This window comes from Strix uralensis, chromosome 5 (assembly GCF_047716275.1).
Source record: "Strix uralensis isolate ZFMK-TIS-50842 chromosome 5, bStrUra1, whole genome shotgun sequence".
Taxonomy (NCBI): domain Eukaryota; kingdom Metazoa; phylum Chordata; class Aves; order Strigiformes; family Strigidae; genus Strix; species Strix uralensis.
Genome location: NC_133976.1, coordinates 83,312,333 through 83,338,778, shown reverse-complemented (window position 1 = coordinate 83,338,778; position 26,446 = coordinate 83,312,333). Strand labels below are relative to the sequence as shown.

The window sequence follows — 26,446 nt, the reverse complement described above, 5'->3', positions numbered from 1 at the left end:
TAATTCAATGTCCTTTTGTAGTGAGGGGCCTGCTTACAGGGAGTTGAGCTCAATACTGAAGTGCGTGGTTTCAAGCACGAAGCTTTATGCAAAGCCCCAGTGCCATACTTTCCAGGCAGGAGGGACAGAACATGACCCTGATTCACCCTGTGTGATTGATGGACCCACTATCTCATGGGCAGTCTTCAGGCTTGCATGGTTTACTGAGGGTTTCTGGGTGGCTGACTGTGAGCAGTTCTACCCTTCAGTCCTCTCAGTGCTGGCAATTAATTGTCAAACTGGTAGATGTTCTCACCTCACCTGGATCTCTCAGCAGAGGGGAAAAAGGCTCCCAGTCTGCTGAAGATTTCAAAAATCATGTATTCATAGGTTATGTAGAAGAAAAATACACTGTGCTGGAAGATGTGTGCAGGAAAACAGGTATATAGCAGCTTACATAGGGTGAATAAAGTCCAGGAATATCAAATCAAACCAGAGAACAAAGTGAGATATTCATGTCTTGTGTGGGAATGGAAGAATTGTGCTGTGACAGAGACAGGCATAGCGGTGAACAGGTGAAACCAGTAGTAAACCACCTAGCTTTCCAAAAATTGCATTTTTTCTGACAAACTCTCCTGTGCCTAATAAGCTACTCTTGCTTTTGACACAAGATATAAAATTTAAATAATCAGTTGGTCAAAGGTTGCCCACTGATCTTGACTGGATCACTTGCAATGCAAGCAGAGTGCTATACCCCACTGATAACACATACGCTTAATGCTTCAAAAGGGCTAGCTTCAAAGAGGGGTGAAAATGAGGAGGTAAATCTGAATTTACCTCCTGACTTCTAAAGTCAGGCAAAAAACTGTGAATGAAAGCAGTGGGGGTTTTAATTATCTTATCGTTGATTATCACAGTTCCACCACGCATGGTTTGTTTAGTTCTGACCAAATGCCCAGGTGACAGATTAAATGATTCTGTCTGTTCTCTGATTGTTTCCCCTTAAAGAGATTGACAGCTAATAGTTTCTTAAATATTCCTGTCTCCAGCCTGGCTCTTGTCCCCATTCCACCAGCTAAAGAAAAAAGCCTTTTTTCCTCTTCTAATTCCTCTTCCCAAGGTGGATTCCTGTTGCACTTGCAGTAAAGCCAAGCTTGCTTGAGCACAAAACCAAGGAGGAAACCTTTACTGTTCTGCAGAGGCCATTAGGACCTACTTGCCCAGCAGTATGTACGTTGGTCCTTTTGTTTATATTTGCTCTGAATTAAACTGTCCCATTCCTTTGCAGCTGCACACCCATTAAAACTCTTGCCTATGATGTTATTATTTACTACCTGTCTTCAGCATATGGTACTGCAGTACTCTCATGTCATTTTGAAGGAGCTGAGGTGATTTTCTGCATTTCTGAAAGTTCAGCTGATGACTGGTTTTCAGGTCATGAAGAGATCCCGCTCTATGCTCTGCCACAGTCATAGCTGCCTTCTTGTGATACCTCATGGCAGTAGAGTCCTACCTCTACTGCTGACTTGCTGAGGAATCACACATCAGTTGCTTCAGCATGCAGTGAATTTCCAAGTTCATAAGTATTAGTAGTGAGAGCAATGTATTACTACTGTAGCACCAAAAAATATTGAACTGTTATTTATGTCTCATCAAGCATCACGAGAAAATGCTAGTCTTAAAATTGAGTTCTTATCTTATGGCTACTATCTTTCCTCATTACAAAACTAGCCAAAAAGTCACATTTATGGAGGGACTTCAGGAAATTAAAAAATCTCACGCTTGAGGTAAATCAAAATATTTGAAGCATTTTGTTTCAGTGTTGACCCCCATGTATAACTAGAGGTCGTATGTTAAGAACCAGAAAATCTAGACATTCTGGAACATTTTGATGTCTTCCAAAGTTTTAGTTCAAAACCAAATTCTTAAAATGTGTATTACATTCTATTGAAGTGGCATATTAAGGTGGAAAAATGATTACGTAAACACTTTTTATTCATCATCACCAGTAGGTCAGATTATCGTTTCATTTGTACTAGCAAAATTCCAGCTGTCTTCATTGTGCTTGCCAAATGCTAGTCCTTTGGCTTTGGTAAGACATGCTGTTGAAGATGCAGAAAAGCACCAGAGCACATATTCTTCATTCTTCAGTGGTGTTGGCTTTGACCCAGGACATGGGAATAAAAGTCGATTTTAGAAATTTAAATTGAATCTGGTTAAAATGTGGCATTTTTAAGAATCAGTTTCCAGAACAGAAAAATATGGACCCTAAGGACCAAAGACTCTCCTTTAAGAAGAGCTTGTCCAATTCCAGTCCTGAACATCAGGGCCAGATGGTTCACATCAAGTTTACAGAGAAATTAGAAAAGAAAAAACAAATTATATTGGCTTATAGTCAAACAAATGTTGAATATATTTTCTACTCCAATGAAATGCTTGGCACCCTTTTGATAAACAGAATTACTTCAGGCTGAAACTCTGTATGTTTCAATGTTTATTTTGCAGGAGTTCCTTTCAACAAGTAAGCATAGATCCTAGGAGTGGTTACTCTAAGTAGGACAGCCAATTCCACCTAATCCTATTTCTACAGGAACTCATATTGTGTCTACCTGGAAGTTGCGTCCCATTAGCAACTCATGCTGGATTTTATTTAGTTTCTTTGACAGACATATGCTTCTGCATTGGTCTCATATTGGGTTTTGGAAAATATTGAGTTGAACCCTTTTGTTTCCAAGGGCTTGACTGGATTTTATCCATGCTGTGAGCTGGCTGATACAAGCAAACTTCACATAGGTAAACATAAAACAGCCTTAGTGTGGCACACTGCTGAATCTAATAAACTTTACTGAAAAACTGAATCATGTTCAGGCAAATTATAGGGTCAGAAGAACAGGGATGTATTTCATTTCACGTACTTGCATGAACACATGTTGACAAGAAGTTTTGCATTATCTATATGACACAAGACAAGAAAAATGGTCCAATTCAGCATGAGATAAACTGTGTACAACAGGAAGTCAGACCCACTTTCGTTTCTTCTGAATTTTCATATCTAACCAAAATGCCAAAGTTCCAAAGTTAGAGACCTTACACCAGTCTTTCATTAATGAGCAGAGATAGGCACTTCCAAAGGACATCATAAGGAACTCAGGGGAGTTGAAACACTCTTAAACGTAACTGCTTTTCTCCGGTGATAATAAAAGAGAGCAAAGACAATCATTCTCCTAACTGAGGAAACTCTGGGGGGTGATACCCCAAGAGTGTGAGGAGATGAACTTGCACCTTTGCATGAGTAGCTCATAGCTCTTGCAATAACTACTACGTTGTAGAATCCTGTGTAAACAAACTCTTGAAATCATTGCCTTCAGTGCTGCATTATGAACGTAGCAATTTTCAAGGAAAAATGTCCTTTAGTCAATGCTTTGACTGCTGTGTCTTTTGTTCCTGGTCTTTTTTCTTTCCCCAGTCCTTAACCGTGTGTTGGATATTCCACCTTTGTCCTGTGCAGGTCCGCATTACGAGTCTGTGTGAAGCTGGATCATTTGTTGTGATTTCGAGGCATCTTTTAGTGCTCCTGTTGATTATGGCCGATCCCTACAAAAGGAAAGGAGGTATGAGAGAAACTGAGGGCTTATAAATTTAGTGCTCAGTCAGGAAGCAAGTCTCTTGGACTCTACAAATGTGTTTGAGAAACTCTAGTAGGTCACAGACCTGAAAGAAGAATGTTGCGTTTTCCTCAGGCTAATGATGTGTGACAGCTTATGGAACTCTCCAAGGCATATTAAAATATATTTAGAGGTTTATTTTGTGTCTGTACTGTATCCTGTTTTGAAAGAAGAGAGCTAATAACAGGTAAGAATATTCATCTCTTATCTCTGAGTCAATATTTCAGTACTAACTGTTATGAATGGGGTAGGGTGTGATTAAGTCAACTCATCAGGCCAGAAATGAAGATTTTCCTAAGGGGTTGGGCTCCAGAGCAAACAGGATCTTACCCGGCTCCTTCAGGCAGCCAGTTGTTTCACTATGATAATGCTTGATGCACACAAGGAACTGAAGATTTACTTTTAAGGTGGGTCTAAACCTTCCAGAAACATACCTGCACTTTTTTCTAAATTTTGTGGTTACAGACCAGACTAAAGATAAAGGAAATCCCATGTTAGCGGAATTTCTGGAGACCATGTGGGTCTATATTATTTGGTGCACATCACTGAAATCTTCACCTTTCACCAATTCAGCTCCTCTATTTTCCATCACTCATTCTCCACCACTCTCTCACAATATTTGTCTCCTGCTTAGTTTTTCACTGAGAGAGGGATACAGTAAACAGGCCCATACGCTACATGTAAAACTAATTAATTATTAATTACATAAAGCTAATAAGGTTTGTACTGCCTGAGAGGGGAGAAGCTGCATGGCTTCCTTTCCCACTTCTCCCTCCATCATTATTGCTGCTGCCTGTTTATCTTGCCCCAGCAGCGTGGCAGTATCTGTCTTAGACTAGCTGAGTAAGCCAGCGCTATCATATCTGTATTCAGAGGCACTGAATACAGAATATGAAAGTATCACTTGGGATCTTAAGCATGTTGGCATCAGCTGGCATAAATCCTGCACAAATGGAGACAAGTGAACATGGCGTGAATGCTCTAATCACCAGCTATAACCTGAGCTCTGAAGGGATGAACCTAGCCCGATCTCCAACAAGGATTCCCACGCTGAGATGCTGTTACAGAAGATGGTACCAGAGAACGAGCAGGATGAGACATCAGCCCACTTTTTCCCTAAGACCAACAGGTCCCATGAGAAGGCTGGAAAGACAGACAGTGGACAGTGGAGAGAGTTCACAATGTTATAATCAGACCATCAAAAGCAGAGGCACCTGGGCTTGCACATTTCCTGCCCATTAGCTGAACTGTGGTAACTGAGCGAGTGAGTGTTTTTAGTCAGCCCAGCTAAAAATTAAAAGACTTAAACCTTTAAGTAAAGGCTTAAACCAGCTGATTCCACCCAGACAGACAGACAATTGAACAAATAAGTGGCTATGGTTCAGATAACAAGTGAGAACTAGTTAACTTCTGGTAACTCAGCTTCAGTTGTGTTACTATTCCCTCGTTTTTAACATCACAGATCCCTGAAGACTCAGTCACCTTCACCGTAGCTCCTGCAGTGGCACCTGCAAGTCTTGAAATTGAGGTAACGCTATTCAGAAGCAAACTGCTTTGCAAGAAAAGTGTCTAAGGATTCATTATAATGGGAAAGCTTATTGAAATGTGGGGTTATAGAAATCCACCTACCTGCTTAAAATCCCAGTGCAAGTTCAGGCCTTTATTCACAGCTGTGTCACATTGTTCTAAAACTGGCCGATCCCCATTCCCAGGGTCTGTTAGACATCTATCAACTGTATTTCGTCGGGCACGTAAACCTCCTACATACATTTCTCCAGTGCTGTGATAAAAGATGTGCTGAAAGGGAAGGTGACACCACTGTCAGTGAATTAAGATACCAGGGAAATCTCATCAGCAGATGATAGCAGACAGTTCCAAAACTCGTATTGAGAGGTATCAGCTGCACAGCACCAGCATTCACTGATCTCTCAGTAATTAAACCAGGATGAATTTGACCCTATACGACATCTTTCTGCTTTCCAATGAAAAAAAGCAAGATGTTTGCAACTGAATGGTAACCCTTAGCTTCCCTCCTACTGAGAGGATGGGCAATGAGGTGTGAGGAAGAGCTCCACCTCTCTCCCATTCATCCCACTGATCTTCTGTTAATGAACAAGATCAATCAGTATCAACATGAGGTCTCACAATTTTTTGGCAAGGCTAAACCAAAAGCCTTAGTTTAATGCACTTAGATCCTCATGGGAACCTGCTCTGCTGACAGTTGCATTGGGGGGCAGGATTTAATGAAATAAAGGTTAATATTCCCCTTTAGATAGCACAGAGGTTTGAAGTGCCTATTTCATGGCCCTGTGGAGGCTGGAAAGGAACAGTTAGCAGCAGCTCATATGTGAAGATCTGATCAGTTCCTTGCATTACCTGTGGTGAATATGCATGACAGGGATACATAATTGGCGTGTTTCCAGGGACAGGCCCTTGATCAATACAGATGTCTTCTTTCAATGTGTTTTTCATCTGCAGAATAAAATAGGAAATTTACTGTGAGGAACCACAATCTTGTTTTCAACTCCTCACCACTAATTTTAGAAATTATCCTGAGAGCAAGGCTACTTTATTCAGAGCTCTGCATTGAATCCTGAAGTGGAGGATACAATATGGGTTTAGAAAATAAATCTCAGATTACCTTTGTAGAAATGATTCATCACAGCAAAAATCAAAAGTAAATCTAAGGTACTTCAAAGACTCATCGACATCCTGCCATGTAGCACCACGTTCAGAGGTCACCAGGCAGCTCCGAACGGGTGAGTACCACTGCCCAGCTACAGCAAGGTCTGCAAGCTTGGGTCTAGAAAATGCCTACCCCACGCTAAGAAGCCACTGAAGCTTAGATGATTAGTTCTCTCTTTTGCCTATTTGTACTAGATGTTATCTTGATTCACGTCTACATGCTTTCCAAATTACCCTGCTAATCTCTGAAGAAAAAAAAAAAAAAATCTACACTATTCCACTGAAAAATTCAGGCTCTTACAAGAAGATATTAATCCATTCTTGTTGGTCAATAGGTGAATTCTGAATGCAATTAAAAAAAAAAAAAAAGCATTTTAAGGACTTTCCCAAACTACTGTTGTGCTCCCATCAGTACATACACAATAAACACAGTTTAGAAATTCTAAACTGACAATTAGCATGAAAAAGACTTTAAAAAACTTTAGTGTCTAGAAAGACATGTAAAAGTCTTTTTAAAGTTTCTAGGAAAATATATGATAATCAGCAAAACAGTGTTCACAACAATTCTTCATAACAGTGGAGCTAATGAGTTGTTCCATATTTCAAATAAATAGACTCAGTACTTACTGTTCCATAGCCAACAATGTTGGGAAGAGCTATTAAGTTAGGGTAAATGTTTTTTATGTACCAGTCAAAGCCTTTACAGTTTAGTTTTTTCCTTAGCTCTTTTCTGGAAGAAACATCACCAAAGTCTATTCCAGGATTCTGCAAGAACACCATATTTAATTTCAGAACATTAAGGTGGTTTGAGAAACTAGGGAAAATACAGACTTATTTCTCCATATTGTCTATTCATAACATAAAAAATATATTTAAAAGTTAATTAAAAAAATATGTTTTTTAAACTTTAGAATTTCAGAACCTGTTTTTCCTAGAGACACCAATAAATTAGTGAAAAACAAACATGTTATGACTTCATAAATATAAAGAATATGAAAGTTAGATGCGGCTAGGAAGTAGTTCTCTTATTTCATACTGACAAAAAATAATTTAGCTCAACGTGAGAAATAAGACAGCGCTTAGTTTGATCAATAGTCTGTTGACTGTGACACTCATTTCATGGGAGCAATCAAGATTCAAACTATTGTTTCCAAGACTACGTAACTTCTTATACAAAGTGGAACAGCTCCAGCAGGAAAGTTTAGTAGAGATCAGTCCAACAGGAGCTTACAGCTTGTCTTTAAGCAGTTTTCTAAAACACAGTGTGTGGCCTGAATAAGTTAGGTTAGGAATTTCAAATAGACTTGAAGCAGTTTTTGATGACTAGCATTCTCAGATGAAAAATTCCAAATATTTACAGTAAAACAGGGAAGGGAAGTGGATTGTTCTGAAGTTTTAATTTATGCTATATCACTATATATTTTAATTTGTTTCTTTAATATCTATTCAAGAAAACACAAAGAGGTAGGAGGCTATTCTTCCATTGTTAGATTCATAAACCCACTGAAGTGCAGTCTGGGAAAATTCATACAGTTTTCTTTTATTAACTGAAATTACCAATATTCAAAAGACCTGGTCTTGACACTTCCAGTATCTTCAACAGTGTGCAGGAGAAAAGTTAAAAACATATTCAGAAGTACTGAAGTTAATCAAAAGGAGGAAAAAACCTCTGAAATTTAAAGGACTTAGATTAAAGGAAAGTTCTTAATTTCCTGGCATTACAATTTTTCAGCCTTCCAAGGATGCTATAAGACTTTCGCCTTTTTCTTCCAGGAAAAAAAAAGCAGAAATTTGGGCTGCAGAGAGAATAGCTCACTTAATAAAAGTCATTTGGTATATGATGAAGAATAATTGAATTCTCTATTTGGAGGTCAGTTTTGCTTATTTAAAAGATATTCAGGGACACCCAGATCACTAGAGACTTTCTTTTTCATGCAAAATTATGAATGTTCCAGGTAAGATATTCCCTACTTTCCCTAAAAAATTAAAATATTTGTTAAACAATTTCATTTTATATTCTTTAAGCTAGGCATCAGCTCTTGGTCTGAGTCTAAGAGGAACGTGTCTGTGACCTTATCAATAATTATAAATCTGTCCATATCCATATAAATAATAATTAACATATCAATATTAATTTTATTTTTTTTCCACAGTGACTCTTATAACCACACTATGCCTCTTTTCGTGTGACTACATACTCTCATTTGACCACTTTTAGACTTTGAATTCCAATTGGAAACACAGAGAAACACTGCCACCTCCATTGGAAGATTCCATGCAAAGTAGACCATGTTCTTGTAGTCATCCATCCACACTTCGGCTACCCGCAAGGCGTTGCGTTTCACTGCAATGCTCAAGTCCGGCAAGTAAGGCTTGTGAGCTCTTTCCAAATGAGCGATTCTTGAGCAGGGCAGAACTTCTACTTTACCTCCACACTGCCAAGCCTAGGTCAAGGAGAGAGAATTTGAGGTAAAGTTGCCTATTTATTCAAACTCTTCGTATTTTTTTATTAAAATACTCCTATTTCTGCTGCCCACCACTCCTTCACCAGCTGAACTGGCATGCCCTCAACATTCAAAGCTCTATTTCCTGGCTTGAGTGAAAGAAAAAAATTTTTCACTACATTTCATTTCTATTGCATGTAGCCCTATCACAGGTCCAGGAGAGTAAAGGCATATTCTTTCTTCTTTTTCTTTGCCATCACCATTAACAAAACTACTCACTGGTTTCCTGTGACAAGGCACCCAGATCAGTTGGCATAGATGTACAAAGGCAAACCTGTACATAGCTCCAACTGATCTCACTAGGAGCTAGACTGCTAAATACTGTGGTGGTTATGGGCCTAAATCCTTCAGAAGCACTGACATTGCCCAGGATATGTCAAGAGCAAAACTAGTCCTGCAAAATCTTACATACTCGGGAGAATTCAAGAGAAATAAAAAATCCAGTGGATTCCTGGAAAATACCTACATGAAATTCAGAGAGATACCTAAGCAGGCCACAACCAATAATTCTAAAGTACAGAAGGTTGAGAACAAACACACCCAACCTGACTATACTTGAACCAGTGTAAGTGTGGAAGCTCTACAAAAGGCGAGCAGCTGTGTAGAACTGAACTCAAGGTGGCAAGTCCACATGGCACTGCACAATGTAGATTTATTGTCCTAGTTTAGGGATTGACAAACAATGCTCCATTATGTGCGATAGATTTCTTTCACATGTTCACATTAAATTTTCCAGGACTGGCAGCTGGCTAAAGGAAAACATGAGAGGCTGCTTGCATGCTAACCAAGCATATTTGACACAAGAAACCCTCAGGATGGAAATAAACAGAGATCTTTAATACTATTTTTATAGTTAATTTTCAGAGCAGCTTTGTGTTTTAACTGAACTGATTCTCCATTATTTTCACCCCCAGCATTTCTGTAAATGACTACAGAGTAGACATACATTGCCACCATTGTGAATAGTGCAAATGTTTTTTCAAGCAACAGAACTGAAATATTAATTTACAACCTGCCTCACAAGACATGAGGTAATGACATGTGACATTTCAGTCTCAGACAGAATCTGAAGCATGGGGTCTTTGACCATGTCCACCACGAGTAATGGATAAATCTGTCAACATCTCCAATATAGTATCAACCCAAGTTAGTACATCCACATGTCTCAATGTGGTGCCTCACACACAGGGGCTTTGTTTAACATAGCACTTAACATGTTTGGATGACTGTTGCTACATTTTCTCTTGATCGTCTCTTCTACAAATCCAGAGGAGGTCACAAAGATGCTCAGGGGCCTGGAGCACCTCCCTTATGAGGACAGGCTGAGAGAGTTGGGGGTGTTCAGCCTAGAGAAGAGAAGGCTCCAGAGAGACCTCCAGTGAGGCCTTCCAGTACCTAAAGGGGGCCCACAAGTAAGCTGGAGAGGGGCTTTTTACAGGGGCATGTAGTGATAAGACAAGGGTTAATGGTTTTTAACTGACAAAGCATAGATTTTAATTAGCTATAAGGAAGAAATTCTTCCCTATGAGGGTGGTGAGACACTGGCACAGGTTGCCCAGAGAAGCTGTGGCTGCCCCCTCCCTGGCAGTGTTCAAGGCCAGGTTGGACGGGGCTTTGAGCAACCTGGGCTAGTGGAAGGTGTCCCTGCCCATGGCTGGAACTAGATGATCTTTAAGGTCCCTTCCAACCCAAACTATCCTACAATTCTATGAAATCAAAAAACCTCATTTAGGCCTATTTCTGCTATAATGTCACATATTGCAGGAACTCTATTTGTTCTCTTTCCTTTGCTTCAGATTATTCAATTGCTCCACACATTTCCTGATGTATAGTCTCAGAACTCAAAACACAACTCCAGAAGAGAACTTAGCGGTAGAAGAAAAGGATCATCACCACCATCATTTCCCATCTAGCTGCAGAGCCACATTGACGCATACAAAGTCTGTTACTCCCAGTTCTTTTCTAACTGGATGTTTCCCCACCGACACCTCTGCAGCTGTTTATTCTTCATGTTTCTCCTAATTCCTGATGGCTTTCTTCTTTGCACAAAGCAAGCTACTCTGTTATAGAAAAAAAGAAAACTAACTTGTTTGACATGATTTGTTCAGACAAACTTATGTTGTCTGTATTATTTTTTATGTGCTTCCTAAGAAATACCAGAACAAAAAAGAAAAGCCATAAGAACATGAGAAAATGCCCATACTGGACCAATGGTCCATCTAGCCTAGTATTCTGTATCCCACAGTGACTGCAAACTTATTCCTGAGGAAGGTTAAGAACAAAACAAGTACATATGTTACCTCTCACGGCCCCCAGTTATTTTCAGGTCAGGGGACTTTCTGCATATTCCCATGATTCACTTTCGTTTACTAACTCTGAGTAGGTTTTTCTTCCATAACTGTTCAGTCTCCCCACAAATGACTGCAAGTTTTTAAGACCCACAACACCCTTTGGAAGGAGCTTTGCTCCTGGTCTGTTGGTCTGGTCTGCTACTGGAGGAATGAAGTACCTCCTCCTCATGTTTTGAAACTGGTTACCGACTTCTTTTAAAGCCCCTTAGTTTTCATGTTTACAGAGAAAGAGAATAACCAAACCCTTTTTTCCTAGACATTTAAGTCTTGCTAGCAGGTTTATAATTCTCATGTCCTGCCATCCTTTCTCTTCTTTATAGAGATAATCACTAAGTTCATTTTTTTTTTCCCCCCTCAGGTCTTCTAGAATTTCTCCAGCCACCATTACTTTTAAAAAATAGTCATCAACGGAATGTTTAGTGCTCTCACATGTTCCCTAATATCACTCCAGATAAAACTATTCTGGGGAAAAAAAAAAAAAAAAAACAAAAACAAACAAAACAAAACAAAACAGGCCTCCATTCTTGATTTGAAGACATCCAAAGTTGAAGAACACATTACCCTCTAACGGCAGACAGACCTCTTTCTAGTTTGGTTTTGTTTTTTTTTGTTTTTTCCTAATACACAGCTTCATTTAACTTGATCTTATTTAATTCTTTTGCTGAGCCAAGAAATATATGCCTTAAATGTCTGCAGAGAACCACATCTTGCGAGACTCAGTATTTTCTCACTGAACTAGGTTCTTGTGTCAAGAGGCAAAATCCTTAAGTATCAACAAAAGCCTATTGATGAGCCTTAAACACGTTTGGAAATCTATCACTTTCCTTTGGTACCCAAACTAAAAGAGAATTGTTCTGAAATATCAACCCCTGCTTTGGACAATAACCAGCGGCCTGAGAGCTTCAAAAAAATCACATACTAATTTTCACTGTCTTTCAGAAAAAGATTAAAAAATAGGCTTACCCTCAGGCCAAGTTCCACATTTTCTCCTCCATATATGTGCATTCCACCGTCCAGTACACCAATCTCACCCAGAAATTTCCTATCTGCAGCAAGAATCCCCATTACAGATGGGCTCCTGGAGAACCAAAGAAGTAAAATTAGAAAGGAGCAACAATGATGGAAATAAGTAAAGTCAATTAGCCATCAATCACATCTTGAACTTCCAGAAGGCCTCCAGTTGTATCCAAGAGAGAATAGCAGATTTAATTCAGAACAACATGTAGATCAATATTAAAGAATCAGAAAACAGCAAATAACCTAACCAATGGTCTAAAAAGCATGATCTAGTAATTTTTAAATAATTAAATCTATTTTGAGACATGATGTTACATGTTTCCACATTTTTAAAACGTGAAGAAAGAAAACAGATTAAACTGTTGCAAAGAAGAATGAGATTGGACATTCTGAAATTTTACCTAACATTAAAGAAACTTAAACACTAAAGCCCATTGCCAAGGTGGATTGTGGAATCACTGTCAATCAAGATTTTGAAAGACAGATGAGACAATTGTCTGGCAGGACCAGTTCCACTGTAGATGAATCCAGTGGGGGAAAGGGGACTGAAAAGGAATTTGGTACTCTTTTGATATCCCCATTCTCTATGACCAAACGCATTTCTATTTTCTCTGGTCTAATCATGGACAACCCTCTATGAAACATTCTTCAACATACATTTGGCTTGCTTTCATTCCATTCTCCTGCCCAAACAATTAATGATCACTATATAATGTTTTTAACACATACAAGTGCCAATTTCACTCACAGTTCCTTATCTAGGTATCTGTGCAGCCTTATCTCCAATTCTTAGCTACCAGGTGTAGTATTATACAAATTAAGAAATCTGCCATCTCAACCGACAACACAGTACATTATTTTCAAATATTTTTACAGTGCCTTTCCTTCTCAGGAACTACATAGTAAATTTTAAAGCCCTTTATATAAACAAGTATGGTGGTTTAACCTTGGCTGGACCACGAAGCTGCTCTTGCATTCACGGCTTCGCAGCAAGACAGGGGAAGATAACTAAATGAAAAAACTCATGGGTTGAGATAAGGATAAGGAGGCCATTCACCAGTTGTCATCAGCAGCAAGAGAGACTCAACTTGGTAATACTAATTATTTTTAATTGGCAATAAATTAAAAGGAGGATAGCGAAACAGACAAACCCAAAAATAAACCACTTTCCCTCCATCCCCCCTTCTTTCCAGGTTCAACTTCACTACTGACTCTTCTACCTCCTCCCTCTTCCTCAAGTAGGGCATAGGGATGGAAAATGGGGGTTCTAGTGAATTTATAACGCTTCATCTCTGCCACTCTTTCCTCCTCACACGTTTCCCCTGCTCCAGCATGGGGTCCTCCCATGGGATACAGTCCTTCATGAGCTGCTCCAACATGGGTTCTTCCCATGGGCTGCAGTTCTTCAAGAACTGCTCCAGAATGGGTCCTTTTCCACAGGGTACAGTTACTCAGGAGAAGACTGCTCCAGTGTGGGTCCTACACAGGCTGTAATTCTTGCCAGAAAACCTGCTCCTGCCTGAGCATTCTTCCACAGGCTGTAGCTCCTGCCAGGAGCCTGCTCCAGCATGGGCTCTCCACAGGTTTGATCTTCCTTCAGGGCATATCCATCTGCTCCAGTTGGGGTCCTCCAGAGGCTGTCACGTGGATATCTGCTCCGGCGTGGTCCTCCACACACTGCAGCGGGGCAGTGTGCTTCACAAATGTCTTCTCCCCTCCTCCTTCACTGACCTGTGTCTGCATGGCTGTTTCTCTCATATTTCTTCCTCACTTCTCTCACTCACAGCTGCTGCACAACATTTTTTACCCTATTTTAAATGTGTTATCAAAGAGGCACCAGCAGTGTTGCTGCTTGGCTCAGCTTTGGCCAGCACCATGTCTGTTTTGGAGCCAGATGGAACAGGCTGTGTTCAACATGGGGGAAACTCCTCACCTCTTCTCACAGAAGCCACCCCTGCAGCCTTCCCCACTAGCAAAACCTTGTCACGTAAACCCAATAAAGATAGGAATAGAAAAATCTGATAACTATATCTTATGTCATGTCAGTTTTTTTAATATTGTTTGATAGATGGCTGTTAATAGCTAAGGGACAGTCAACAACGTCTGACATCCTTGTAGAACAAGGAAACAAAAGGGTTTATATATTCAACATGAGATGGCTGCTGGTATCATACTACCAGCAACCATCTTGTGTTGAATACATAAACTAATCTGAGCAGTTAAGGAAGGTATCAGGAACAGAAGCAAATATATTGGATCCTAAGCCTAGCAGTAAGGGGTCACTTTAACAGCTGTGTGTATTGTGTTCATGTGTTTTTCTCACTTTTGTGTGATACACAATTGATAAATGCTGAAAAAGGCTGCCCAAGATCACTGTAATCATATGTCACCCCAACATCTTCAAAGAAAATACTGCACAACTTGAATCCATGTGAGTCCTCACAGCTCAGACATGCAGTTGTCCAGCAAAATTGTGAGATTCACTCCATATTGTTGGGAAAGCATGGAGAAGGACCACAGTTCATCTCGTACAGTCAATAAATATTCCTACCACATTCCTAGCTAAGGAACATAAGGCAGAAACATCAATGACTCAGGGATTGCCTGAAAATCTGACAGCAGGATCAGCGCAGAGCAGATTCTGTAATACAGCTCTGCAACTGGTGTGCTGAGATTTTCAGGACTGCTAAAGAACCCACACTTCCAAACCAACTATCTAGATATAATGTGTTTTGTAGGTATCTATCCCACCACCTATGAAACATGTTCTTCCATCTGCTAGCTCTACATTTGATAGCATATATCTTGGCTCACTCTCAAATGCTATTCATACTTACCGGACTGGGGCTGTTTCATCTTTCAGAGAATACCATTCAGCTGGTAAAGGTTCATAAAGGCACCAGAGTGCCCAGTCAAATCCATCTGCAGCCACTGCATACTGAAGAAGCTCAAAGTCATCAAAACGAATATTGTCAAATACTGGTGATATTATAACAGTGCGATCTTCTTTTAGTCGAGACAAAATAGGTTCAGCCCTACCAAAATTAACAGAGTCTATTCAGCTTGAAAAAGTGGAAATCTAATGAACAGTACTAAACTTTAGCACCTGTTTCTAAAACTGGGTTAGCTACTTTAAGTCATTGACTTTGGCCTCTACAAAAAGTTATATACCACTCTTGGACTTCTAGTAACCCAAATTGCTTATGCCATGGCTCAATTCTCCCTTCCATTAGGCTGCTTCTGCATTTTGACTGTCACTAATAAACTAACCGTAGGTTCCACACTGAACTTGCTGGGTTTATTGCTACCTGGGTCTGCTTCCTACAGGCTCCAGAGAATCCTCAATATTTGCATGAAGAGACAAGAAGGGAAAAGGAAAAGAAAGAAGGAGACTCTGAGGGGTGCTGTAAGCCCTGAAGTTGACCATTCACCATCTTTTCCCTGTGCCTTGATGGCATGGCTGCTGTATGAGGGAAAGGTGTGACTGATCTCTGAGCCTTCTTCCATTGTAGGGGTTCATCGAAGACAGGCAAGGATGATGTGCTCATAAAGCTCAGAGAAGAACACAGGGAGTGACCATAGCTATAGTAAAGGAAATTGAACTTATCCCAACACCAAGGGGACCGGAGAGTGGCCTTTGTTGCAGATAAACAGCAGTGTCAGTTGAGTGGGTCAACTGGTTGTGTACATGGCCTTCCTAAAATAATCAGTAGAAAGTATTACCTTCCTAAGTCAGTCAGACCAACATAGGGGAAGTCTATATGTGGCTTAGCCCAAAATACAGTATAAAAATTGAACACCCAGAAAAATTAACTTTGAAGAAAGCAACATGCTTGAGTTGGCTTCAACCCATATATTTCTGCCCAACTAGGGATGGCCAGCATCTTGATGGTGAGCATATAGTAATGTGAATCTCATTTGTATGGTGATTCAACTGTATATTGCAACTGCTGTATTGTGCTTGTGCTGTGATTTCAGTATATTGCTGTATCACTTTTCTAAACTGAAATCCCATGTATCTTCAAAGAAGTAAATTTAGTATGAAAACTTTAAACCCTTCTCATGTGGAATATTTAAAAGAACCTGGTCAGAGAATATTGGACTCTGTCAGAGGGAGTTTTTTTACTGGACCCCAATTGTTGTTAGGCTTAAAAGAACTGACCTTATCTCTCCCTACGTACTCTTGACAGCCCAATGAGTCCTGAAAGCCATGACTAAAGGACTTCAGCATTACCTTTAAGACTGTAACAGCTAGGGAGTGTCAGTTAATATGTTATCAAAAGAGAAGGAGAGACCTGGACCACGTAGAGCCATTTTGGGGCTGGGAGAAGAACCTTGCTCCCCGAAATTGAGACAACATGGACAATAGTCAGCCAGTGAATTCAACAACTGAGAGCAGAGAGAACGTAAAGAGATTTCACACAAAACAGTACCATAGATATCACTGCCTAACAGAATGTAAGCATCCATCATCAGCCACTTGTTTTGTCTCTATTTGCAAAAAGAGTTCTGCAGAACTATGATGCACTATTAAACTAACAGGCAACAGCAGATAAACATTAGCCAAAGTTGGAATAAGAGCCAAACCAATTTAAAGTCATGGGGTATTATGGCTGTCTAATATGCTTATAAAGGGCCACAGCTGCTGGCAGTGGAACTAAATAACCTGCATCGTTCTTATGTTATTTCACTGCATGAAGTCTTTTTTTCCTAGAAATGTAATAAATATACAGAGAAGGTAGACATTTCTCTCTTCCTCTTCACTAAAGCTTACTCTCTTACCTGTCTGCTTTGCTATTTATTTCAAACAATATTATCCTTTTTCCTCTGAGAAATAAATTACTTGCTGGCTGTTAAGTAACATGTGGCAGGCCTGAAAGGAGAGCCAAATAGGGGATGCCTGTCGCAACTACACAGTTATAGTCCTTGTCTATCTCCCTCTCCCCTCTCCCCACTTCAGAAACCCCCAAGTCTTCATAGTCTTACCATGCCGCGTTCACTTCAATATGGGCATCCAAAATTGCAACAACATCTGCAGTTGATGCCTCCCAGCCAGAAATCCGGGCTTGTGTTAGGCCTTGTCTTTTCTGATGTCTGATGATCTTCAGCAGTCCAGGATGCTTTGCATTGTAATTTTTGATGTGCGTTTCCAAAGGTCCTTTCAAATCATCTAAAACCAGACCCCAGATTTTAATGGTTTAAAAAAAAAAAAAAAAAAAAAAAAGAAGAGTCAATCAATATTAAGAAAGGGAAAAGATTATGTAGGTAATGGCTTTCTAGCTTCTCCCAGTTCCAGACTGAAAACTGATTTGTTCTTTGCAATAGAACAGGTAGAATTATTCAGGTACTCATGAATCCAAGAGGTTTATTTTAAAAACCAGCTTCCATTCCAGGATTTCAATTAAGCACCTAAATTTCATTTCCATATAGTGCTACTGTATGGCTTCTAAATTGTACATAAACACATCAGTACGTAGAAACTTCAGATGTGTGCCATAACAGTAACCAATTAGCTGTCTTAGTACAGTAATTTCTCGGTTTATCTTCTACCATGTGGAAAATAAAAGAGAAAATAAACAATCCCTGAAAGTGTGAAATGCTCCTTGTAAGAGCTGTAAGCATGCCAACTCCCTCACCAAAGAAAAAAATAGTGTCAGAAAAAAGGAATAGAAAGTTGGGACCTCTTAGCATCATTTTGGAAACTCACTTAAACTCTTGGTCCACCCAGACTGACATGTTTTTCTAGAAGTTACAAAGCCTTAGAAAAATGAGAAATCAAACACATCTCAGCAGGCAAGGGGAAAAAAAAAAAAAAAAAAAAGAAAAAGAGCACTCAAGATCAGGGGCATGAAAGTTTCTTACAGATGATTTTACAATGCTTTGTTCAGTTTAATTTTAAGAGCAACAGTGCACCCACTGCTTCCCCTAGGAGTATTTTCCACAACCCAAGACACCACTCTTCAAGGAGTTATTTCAGATACCTATAGAGATAGTTTTCTTAGCATACTCTAAATTTGGTACTGTGCCTGATGAGCCAGTGATGATGAATAATCTCCCACTTCAATTTTTAACCTTTTCAAATACCTGCAGAGCATCATCCTGTTTCTTATTAGCTGTCTTTTTGCAGGCTATTAAGGTGTTTTGGTTTTTTTCCTGTACGTAATTTACTTCTTAATTGCACACGGTCTACTGCGTGCGCACCCAAAAGGCCAATATTCATTTAACACAATAGTGGCATAAATTAGCAAGACTCCTACTTTCCCTGGGTCACTTACCATTAGAACTGTAATCATCTACCAGGAGGATTTCTTTCAATAAATGAGAAGGTGTTCGGTTAATTATACTAGTAATTGCACGTAAGATGATTGACAGGGCTTCATTCATAAATATGAGTACAACACTGAGTGTTGGAAGATCTTTTGGATATGTTTTCATTTTACAGCTGTAATAGAAGACAAACAACTTTAGCACAGGTTCTAAAGAAAGTCAGGGAGCAAGGCAGCTGCAAGAAGGCAGAATTGGGGTGTTTGGCTTAAAACATATCATGAAAATCAGTTTAAGACTGGAAAAAAAGGAATTCCCAAATCCAAGTTTCATTATTCGAGTTGTGTTATGTATGTGGATAAACCATTGGGGTAAAGTTAAAATTTCTGTTAAAACAAAAAGAACAATTACTGTTGCTCAATCCGAAATGGTTATAAAACATTTAAGCTAAAGTATACAGTTAACTCAGCCAGCGATGATTAGCTTATACGGCAGTGGAGATGTGAGTGAAATTTGTCTTTTTGCATTTACAGGAGATGACAACAGCCAAACTTGACAGCAGACAAAAGCAAATTAGAGAATAATCCCTTTTCATGTGCAATGAAGAACAAGGTAGGTCTAGCTATACTCATAAACTGACATGCAAGAAGGATCCCCTTAGACAAGGGATCCCTTCAGAAATTCTTGACAGAGCTTCAAAAATCCTGCTTTCAGAGTAAACTAGGCCTTGTGGAACTCCATGCAACCCCAGAATCTGTTGTTCCCAGTACTGAAACAAACTTGCTTTGTGCTATTTGAACCTCTCTGCACTTCCTGCTTACTGTCAAAAGATTTTGTAATTATTTTTTTTTAAGTATATATTTGGGATATTTGTCAGCTCTGCTAACTAACATCCTGGCCACCTGTCAGATGGTGAGGACTGGGTCTTCTTCACAGCGCTAAGCACTAGCTCTCTCTAGAGCAGACAACAGCATAGCTGGATTCTCAGCCTGATCACTCCCTACCCTTAGAAACATGCTCATGAAAGCAATACTCAGACTGCATGAGTTCTGCAGCTAGATAACGCAGCTGTCAGACAAGCTCATGCTCCAGGTAGACCTGTACAGTGGCAACTGTGCAAGAAGGGAATGCATTTCTGTTGGAATTTCTCCATTAGCTTTGTTACCCATTAGCGCAAGAGCCTGAGTGAATATCTGCAAAAGGCAGTCTCTGCAAACACGCCTTTATGATGTATTTATTTCTTTACGATGTCAAGCAGAGGAGTGCCAAGCACCGCACCCATTCTTTGGGGTAATGCAGACTCATCACGCTCTTCCTCCAGCCACCTCTGCTCCAGACAGCTCCCCAAACAGATCCCCCAGCAGAGTGGGGATCGTTCAGCTCAGGGCTGTCCTCAGGAGGATCTGTGGCTGGATAACCGCTGCACAAGGCCCATCTCCCTTAACCTTCTCCTTCTCTGCAACACTGCTCCACAGACACCCACAGTCATGGGCAGATTATTACTGTCTGCCTTAGACAAAACTGGCTCCATCCAAGCAGTATGATGAGGACCCAGTTGCATAACGTGTTCTTTACATCTTCCAGAGGGCTGCCAGTAAGACAATTCACCTTTTCCCCAAGTGCAACATCGTTAATTCATGCCCAGTTTGCAATCCTCTCTGCCCCCCACATCCTCTTCTGAAACACTCCATCAGATTTAGCACAAGTGACCATAGGTACAAAGGTGTAGGCTTGCACCATATCTGTGGCATTCTTACACCAGTTACATCCTGTAAAGCTTACTATTATCTTTTGCAGTAAATTGTATACCTTATCATACTATACAGAAAAAATGTGCTTGCTTTTTTATCAGATACTTGGTTTCTAATGAGGTTTTTAATGGGTATTTATGCCAGCTCCCACAGCACCGCTGGTCTGCTTAAAAAGTATTATGTATGGGCTTCAAGAACCAATGAATTCCTGGAAAAACCCCTTAAGCTTCCTCTTATGAAGCGGACTGCTCACCTACATCTTAATCCTTTAGATATTCACCCCACTATATTTTTCCTTAATTAATTAATCCATCCTTAGATTCTTTGATAACTTGAGAGGGAAACAGAGAGAGAAAATAAGGCTATGAGGAAACTCACAAGGTCACTGGTCCATTATGGCTCTGCCTACAATACTAAAGATAACAGTGCTGTGCCTACAGTGCTAAAGATAAGAGTGCTAGGGATTCAGGTCAAGTGTTGAATCTTCTCTCACTCTTCATGGGACTCACTGGCCAATAATTAGTTCCAACCACCTCTCCTGTTTGATTTTGAATCATCTTTTAATAAGCAGCATAGGTATCGCCCACTTACGGTCTGCAACATAGCTAAGAAAAACAAGCATTTTGTTAAAAAGGACTGAATTTTACAATGTAGGGTCTTATTTCTTCATTGATTATATTTTGGGGTTTTTTGAAAGCGGGGTGTGTGTGTGTGTGTGTGTGTGTGTGTGTGTGTGTTAAAAAGCACCACTTTGGATATCTCAGCATATAAAAGGCTTACATAAGACAACATAAGAGACAAGAGGAAGCATGCTTCATCTGCCTTTGGGACTTATACAGAATGTAAACAGACCAGAAGGTCTCATATCTTCTGAATACTATTAGTTTTTGCCCTTTTTACTGACAGAAATCCTATACCAATTATAATGTTAACATTATATTCTTTTTCCTAAGAGTCATCTCTACACTGTGACTTCTTTTCACAGTCTTCAGAATACCACAAGTCTGAGCAAAATTTGGAAGAAAATGATAGAAAAAAACCCCTAAACAAACAGCACAAATTGAGGTCTGTTACTAGATTATTTAAACTTAGTCTAAAGCAATGAGAATCCCTTTCTCTTTAATTTCATGTCTCCTTGTGAATGTAGAAAGCACTTATACTGCACCTGGGAGATCTGGTGTCTCTGATAGGTCGATCCAGAGGTAGATGATCACTGAGATAAACATTATACCCATAACTTAAGAACAGATTCTGTGCAACAGTTTGCTCCTCCTCCCTTAAATCTGCACCCCAGCGTTTGAACAAAGCTGAGTCTGGGTACAGCAAACGGTGTACAATCTCCTTTTCCTCCTTTGCATTATCAGCTTTGTGTACTTCAGTCTTGGAGTTATCTTGCAGCTTCAGATCACGTTCTATTTGTTTTATATTTTCACGGAATGCTTCCACTGATTTTGCTGATTGAAAAATAAAAGAGGATTGATTATAACAGCAATTGAGAACTCTCTCCATCATCATAACTGAGCCCAACTCTCCTTATAACACTTCAGGTTGAGAGATCTGTGAAGTTACAGCTAAATTGATGTTCACATGAGAATAGCATCAAACCCTCCCTCCTACATGAGAACAGTTTTTAAGCATCACGTTTCACAATGCCCTGCGTCAGATTCTGCCCTCAACTGCACAAAAAAAGGGACATTGCACTGGCATCAGTGGAGAAATCTGGGAGTAGAAGCAACACAAAAAATGTTAAATCGGGCCCAAATCATTTCCATGATGTTATGTTTCAGTTACATTAATGTGTTAATGATCCATAATGGATCCCTATCTAAGTCAGGCTGTTGATACCATATTTATCTTGAAGGTAAATACAGTAAGTGAATCCAGGCTTCCTGGATTCTTTTGACTTCCGCACAGAAAGAGCAGAAAAGCAAGCCCTAATCTCTCAAGGCTTTATTTGGCTCACAATATTGTGCCATAAAGGCACAAATAGTCTGTGTTAGGTTGTTTAGGACATATTGTTCCTGAAAGTAAATACAATAACTAAGCCCTTTGCAGTGTCTTTTGAAAAGCTTATTGTTAGTTTGGATTTCTGCTCTGTCAGAAACCTTTGAACAGAGTGAATCCTAATCTCTCAAGGTTTTGTTAAGTTTACAATATTGGACTGTGCCATATAAAAAAGGCACAGAAAACCTGTGTGAGTTAAAGCTTTCTACAATTAAATTACTGTATTGGTGAATGAGATGAGTGGATGTTGTTTAAACTCAAGTAAGATTTCTGACACTGCCTCTCACAACATCCTCATGCACAAGCTAAGGAAGTATGCACTAAATAAGTGGATAGCAAGGAGGTTTGAACTGCCAGGATCAGAAGGCTGTGATCAGTGGCACAAAGTCCGGATGGAGGCCAGTCACTAGTGGCGTACCCCAGGGGTCAATACTGGTTCCAATACTGGTTTAATATGGTCATTAATGATGTTGAAAATATGGCAGAGTGCACCCTCTGTGTATGATACCAAACTGCGAGGAGTGGCCGATACACCAGAGAGTCCCGCTGCCGTTCAGAGGGACCCAAACAGGCTGGACAAATAGGCCAACAGAAACCTCATGAGGTTCAACCTCAAGGACAGGTGCAGTCCTGCACCTGGGGAGGAACAACCCCATGGACCAGCACTAGTTGGAAAGCAGCTTTGCAGATGAGGACCTGAGGGTCCTGGTGGACACCAAGTTGACCATGAGCCAACAGTGTGCCCCTGGGGCAAAGAAGGCCAACAGTACCCTGGGCTGAAGTAGGAAGAGCATTGCCAGCAGGTCAAGAGTGGTGATCTTTCCCCTCTACTCAGCACTGGTGAGGCCACACCTGGAGTCCTGTGCCCACTTCTGGGCTCCTCAGTACAAGAGACATGGACATACTGGAGAAAAGTCCTACAAAGAGCCACTAAGATGATTATGAGACTGGACCATCTGTTATGCAAGGAGAAGCTGAGAGACCCTGAGAAGGCTTGGGGGTGGGGGTGGGAAACTTACTGATGCATACAAATATCTTACGAGAGGGTCTAGCAAAGATGAAGGGTCTCCTCTTCCTCCTCCAGTGAAAGGACAAGAGACTAAAATACAGGGAATTCCATTTAAACATAAGATTTTTTTATTTTTTTAAAGTGCTGGGGTGATAAAAAACTGAAGCAGATAAACCAGATAGGTCGTTAAATCTCCATCCTTAGAGATATTCCAACCCCAATGATGTCCTGGGCAACCTCCTCTAGCTGATTATGCTTCGAGCAGATGAATCAGTAGAATAGACCATCTCCAGAGGTGCCTTCCAACCTCAACTATTAGGCGATTCCGTGACTAAGTATTAAAGTGAATTCTTCAGCTTTCTTTCAAATGTCTCTAAAATAACCTACAAAAATATGCCCCAGTATTGATGCCCATTCAAACAGGTGCCAGTGAAGACACTGTCAGCAATAAGTGTGACATTATGGGATACTGGTCTTTGGGATAGGGGATATTAAACCTGACCAAACTGTACGGGGAAAATTTCTCACCAAGTTCAAGAGTGCCTCAAGTGGCATTTCAAACAGCTAGTTTCAGGCTTGGATGATTGAGACATTCTAAGTTTCTTCTTCTGTTTTACATAGCATGCATCTAGCTCTACTGTGAGGAGATGTGGACAACACGACAGTCAAAGCAACGCCAGACAGCAGGGTTCTGGCTGCTTTAGCCCTCCTACCACTGCCATGAGGTGATGAGATTCAAACAACATGAAAAAAGTAGGGAATCAAGGGGTCCAAAGGAGAAGAGATGGATTTTTCAACCCTTCTTCAGATGGCTCTATTGTGTCCACTTCCCAACAGTCCAACCTACAACAGATACCTGAAAACAAGGTCAAAATTCACAAACCCCGCCGTAAGAAAGAAAAAGCTCTTTCTAAATTAATATTGCTCATATACACGCACATCTGCTGGGACGCTGTTGGCCTTTCACTGTTATGGGATGAGAGACACAGTCCTGGCAGCAGATTTCAGCTAATGTTGCTTGGGAACAGAGTCCAATCGATCAGGTGACGCAGAGTTCATCAACGTCTTTTACCCACAGCAACTCCATTGTGTCTGTGCTCAAGGTACACAAAGAAAAAAAGACAGAGTCACAGTTCCCCTTGTTGTTCATCCCCACAGCAGAGGCTGAGGAAATGGGGCATGTCCAGTTTCTCTCAAAAATAGCTTTTTATGGCAAACAAAATAGTGACAAGAATAATAGCCACCTGAGATTAGCATGCTGGTACAATCACCCTAAAATTGCTTAACACTTCCAAAAGAGTTCAGGGTCAGGAGCTGTCTAATATATAAAAAACACCATGGTGACTGTGAAAGACTTTATTGTTTTGTGTGTAAGTAGAGAAGCTATAAAATCTTTTTCAAGATCACAAGAAAAAAACCCAACCAACCCACCCCACAATCAGAAGTGTCCAGGGAAATCCAAACATTATCACTGCTATCTATTATTCTATCCTTCAGGAAATCTAGATACCTAATTCTCAGAAAATTAAGCAGCATGCCATTTTACTTACAGAGGTTATGAATGTTCCAGTCCAAATGGTCCAGTCTCTGAAGGATGTTATATTCTTGGTTCAGAAATCTAGGATTAACTTCCATGGAATCAAGTCTTCCCTTTCTTTGCTCTTGCAGTAAGTGCACAAGATAACACACAAAACCTGCGTTCACGATTAACAGTGCAACTTTATGCGGTCTCTTCCAGGGTGCCATTGTAAGCTGAAAGAAACTCAGTGTTCTGCTGCTGGTTGGAGTTTGTCTGTGGTTCTAGGTCTGCACTGGGTCTTCTCTCCAAATGCAGTTTCAAATTGCCTCTACTTGACTGAGAGCTAAGGCTGCTCAGATGAAGTAATTAACTGAGTCTAATGAGTCATAGAACCAATGATGATAAGGTACAGCTTACAGGTATTTCCACGGGCACACTTATATATATCTGTACAAGTTATCGATGTTGGAGAGAGCATGCAGCTCTCACCAGCTTGTGTAGCGAGTCACGTGAAGCCAGTGAGCACCTGGGGTGATGCTGTAGGAAGTGCAGGGCTAGTTGGGTACATGTCAGAAAGCCTGTCATGCAACAAAGCACACGTACACACAGTCGGAATAAACTGCAAGCCAATGCTACACTTCCTGGTCATTCGCAGTGGGGGAATTATGAATCTAAGTAAACAAAAATGTGAAAATAATGGATTTTCCATCAGTTGTTGAGCTGGCTGTAAGGAATTGTGACTGGTATAGGGCACTTCACAGCCCTCTCCCACACAGGCCATTCCTGCAGCTCACCACTACCATAACTGGCAGGGTTTTGCCTAGTACACATGTGTGAATTTGAAGTAGCACTCGCAATAACAACTAGCGCATGGAGCTTTCCATAACACCAAGCTTCTTCACCCTTCCCAGCATTGCTGTCCCAGTGTGGGTCTTCTGCTGGCCACAGTCCCCGAGGGCTGTCCCTGCCCTGGCATATGTCCCCCAAGGGCCACACACAGCACCTTCAGAGGCATCTCCTTCCAAAAGTGTGTCTGCAGCCCCATGCTGCCTGCTCAGCAATCCCCTCTGGGTGTCTCCTGCCTTAAGGGCTGATGAGCTTTCTTATGTCTATCCATTCATGGCCTCTTCTGCCACAGGGCAGCCCTGCAGCCCCCTGCTACAGAAACCCTAAGTTATGTCAGGTACATACTGCTGTAAACATTACTTCAAATTCACATCACTAGTGTATAATCCTCCCCCCCCCCCCCCCCCCTCCCCCCCCCCCGCCCCGGTGAAAACCATCAAACTTTGACCTCAATTCATAAATTCATATGAAAAGAGAAGGATCAAGACTACTGAAAAACAAATCAGTCATGTACAGCAAGATCCCTCTACTATGTTAATTGCTGATGGAAACGAAAGCAGGGTGGGGGGGGGGGGGGGGGGGGAAGAGATTAAAAAAAAAAAAAAAGACTGAGATCCTTCCTCAAGAAATAAAGGTCAGAATAGATGGATCTGTGGATCTCCTTGATATTCACTTCCATTTCTTTGTCCTTGCAAGTCTTCCCAAGACCTGTGTATTGCAAATGCTCACCTGACAAGCCCACCTGCACAGAATCACAAAGGCTGAAGTTGGAAGGCACCTCTGGAGGTCATCTTGTCCAACCAAGCAGGGCCACCTCTAGCTGGTAGCCCAGGACCACGTCCAGACAGCTTC

General features: G+C 40.6%; 1 protein-coding gene across 1 annotated transcript; it reads right to left on the bottom strand.

The window, feature by feature from the left end:
- Nucleotides 1-2,460: 2,460 nt before the first annotated feature.
- GALNT8 (polypeptide N-acetylgalactosaminyltransferase 8) lies at nucleotides 2,461-26,446 on the bottom strand. Its single transcript, XM_074872035.1, has 12 exons — nucleotides 26,324-26,446; nucleotides 24,780-25,419; nucleotides 21,382-21,670; nucleotides 18,477-18,643; nucleotides 17,188-17,371; nucleotides 15,039-15,236; nucleotides 12,148-12,262; nucleotides 8,588-8,773; nucleotides 6,957-7,094; nucleotides 6,021-6,116; nucleotides 5,274-5,441; nucleotides 2,461-3,573 (listed from the first exon to the last, which is right to left on the bottom strand). The coding sequence occupies exons 2-12, from the start codon at nucleotides 24,973-24,975 to the stop codon at nucleotides 3,394-3,396; spliced, it is 1,917 nt and encodes a 638-aa protein (XP_074728136.1). The 5' UTR covers nucleotides 24,976-25,419; nucleotides 26,324-26,446; the 3' UTR covers nucleotides 2,461-3,393.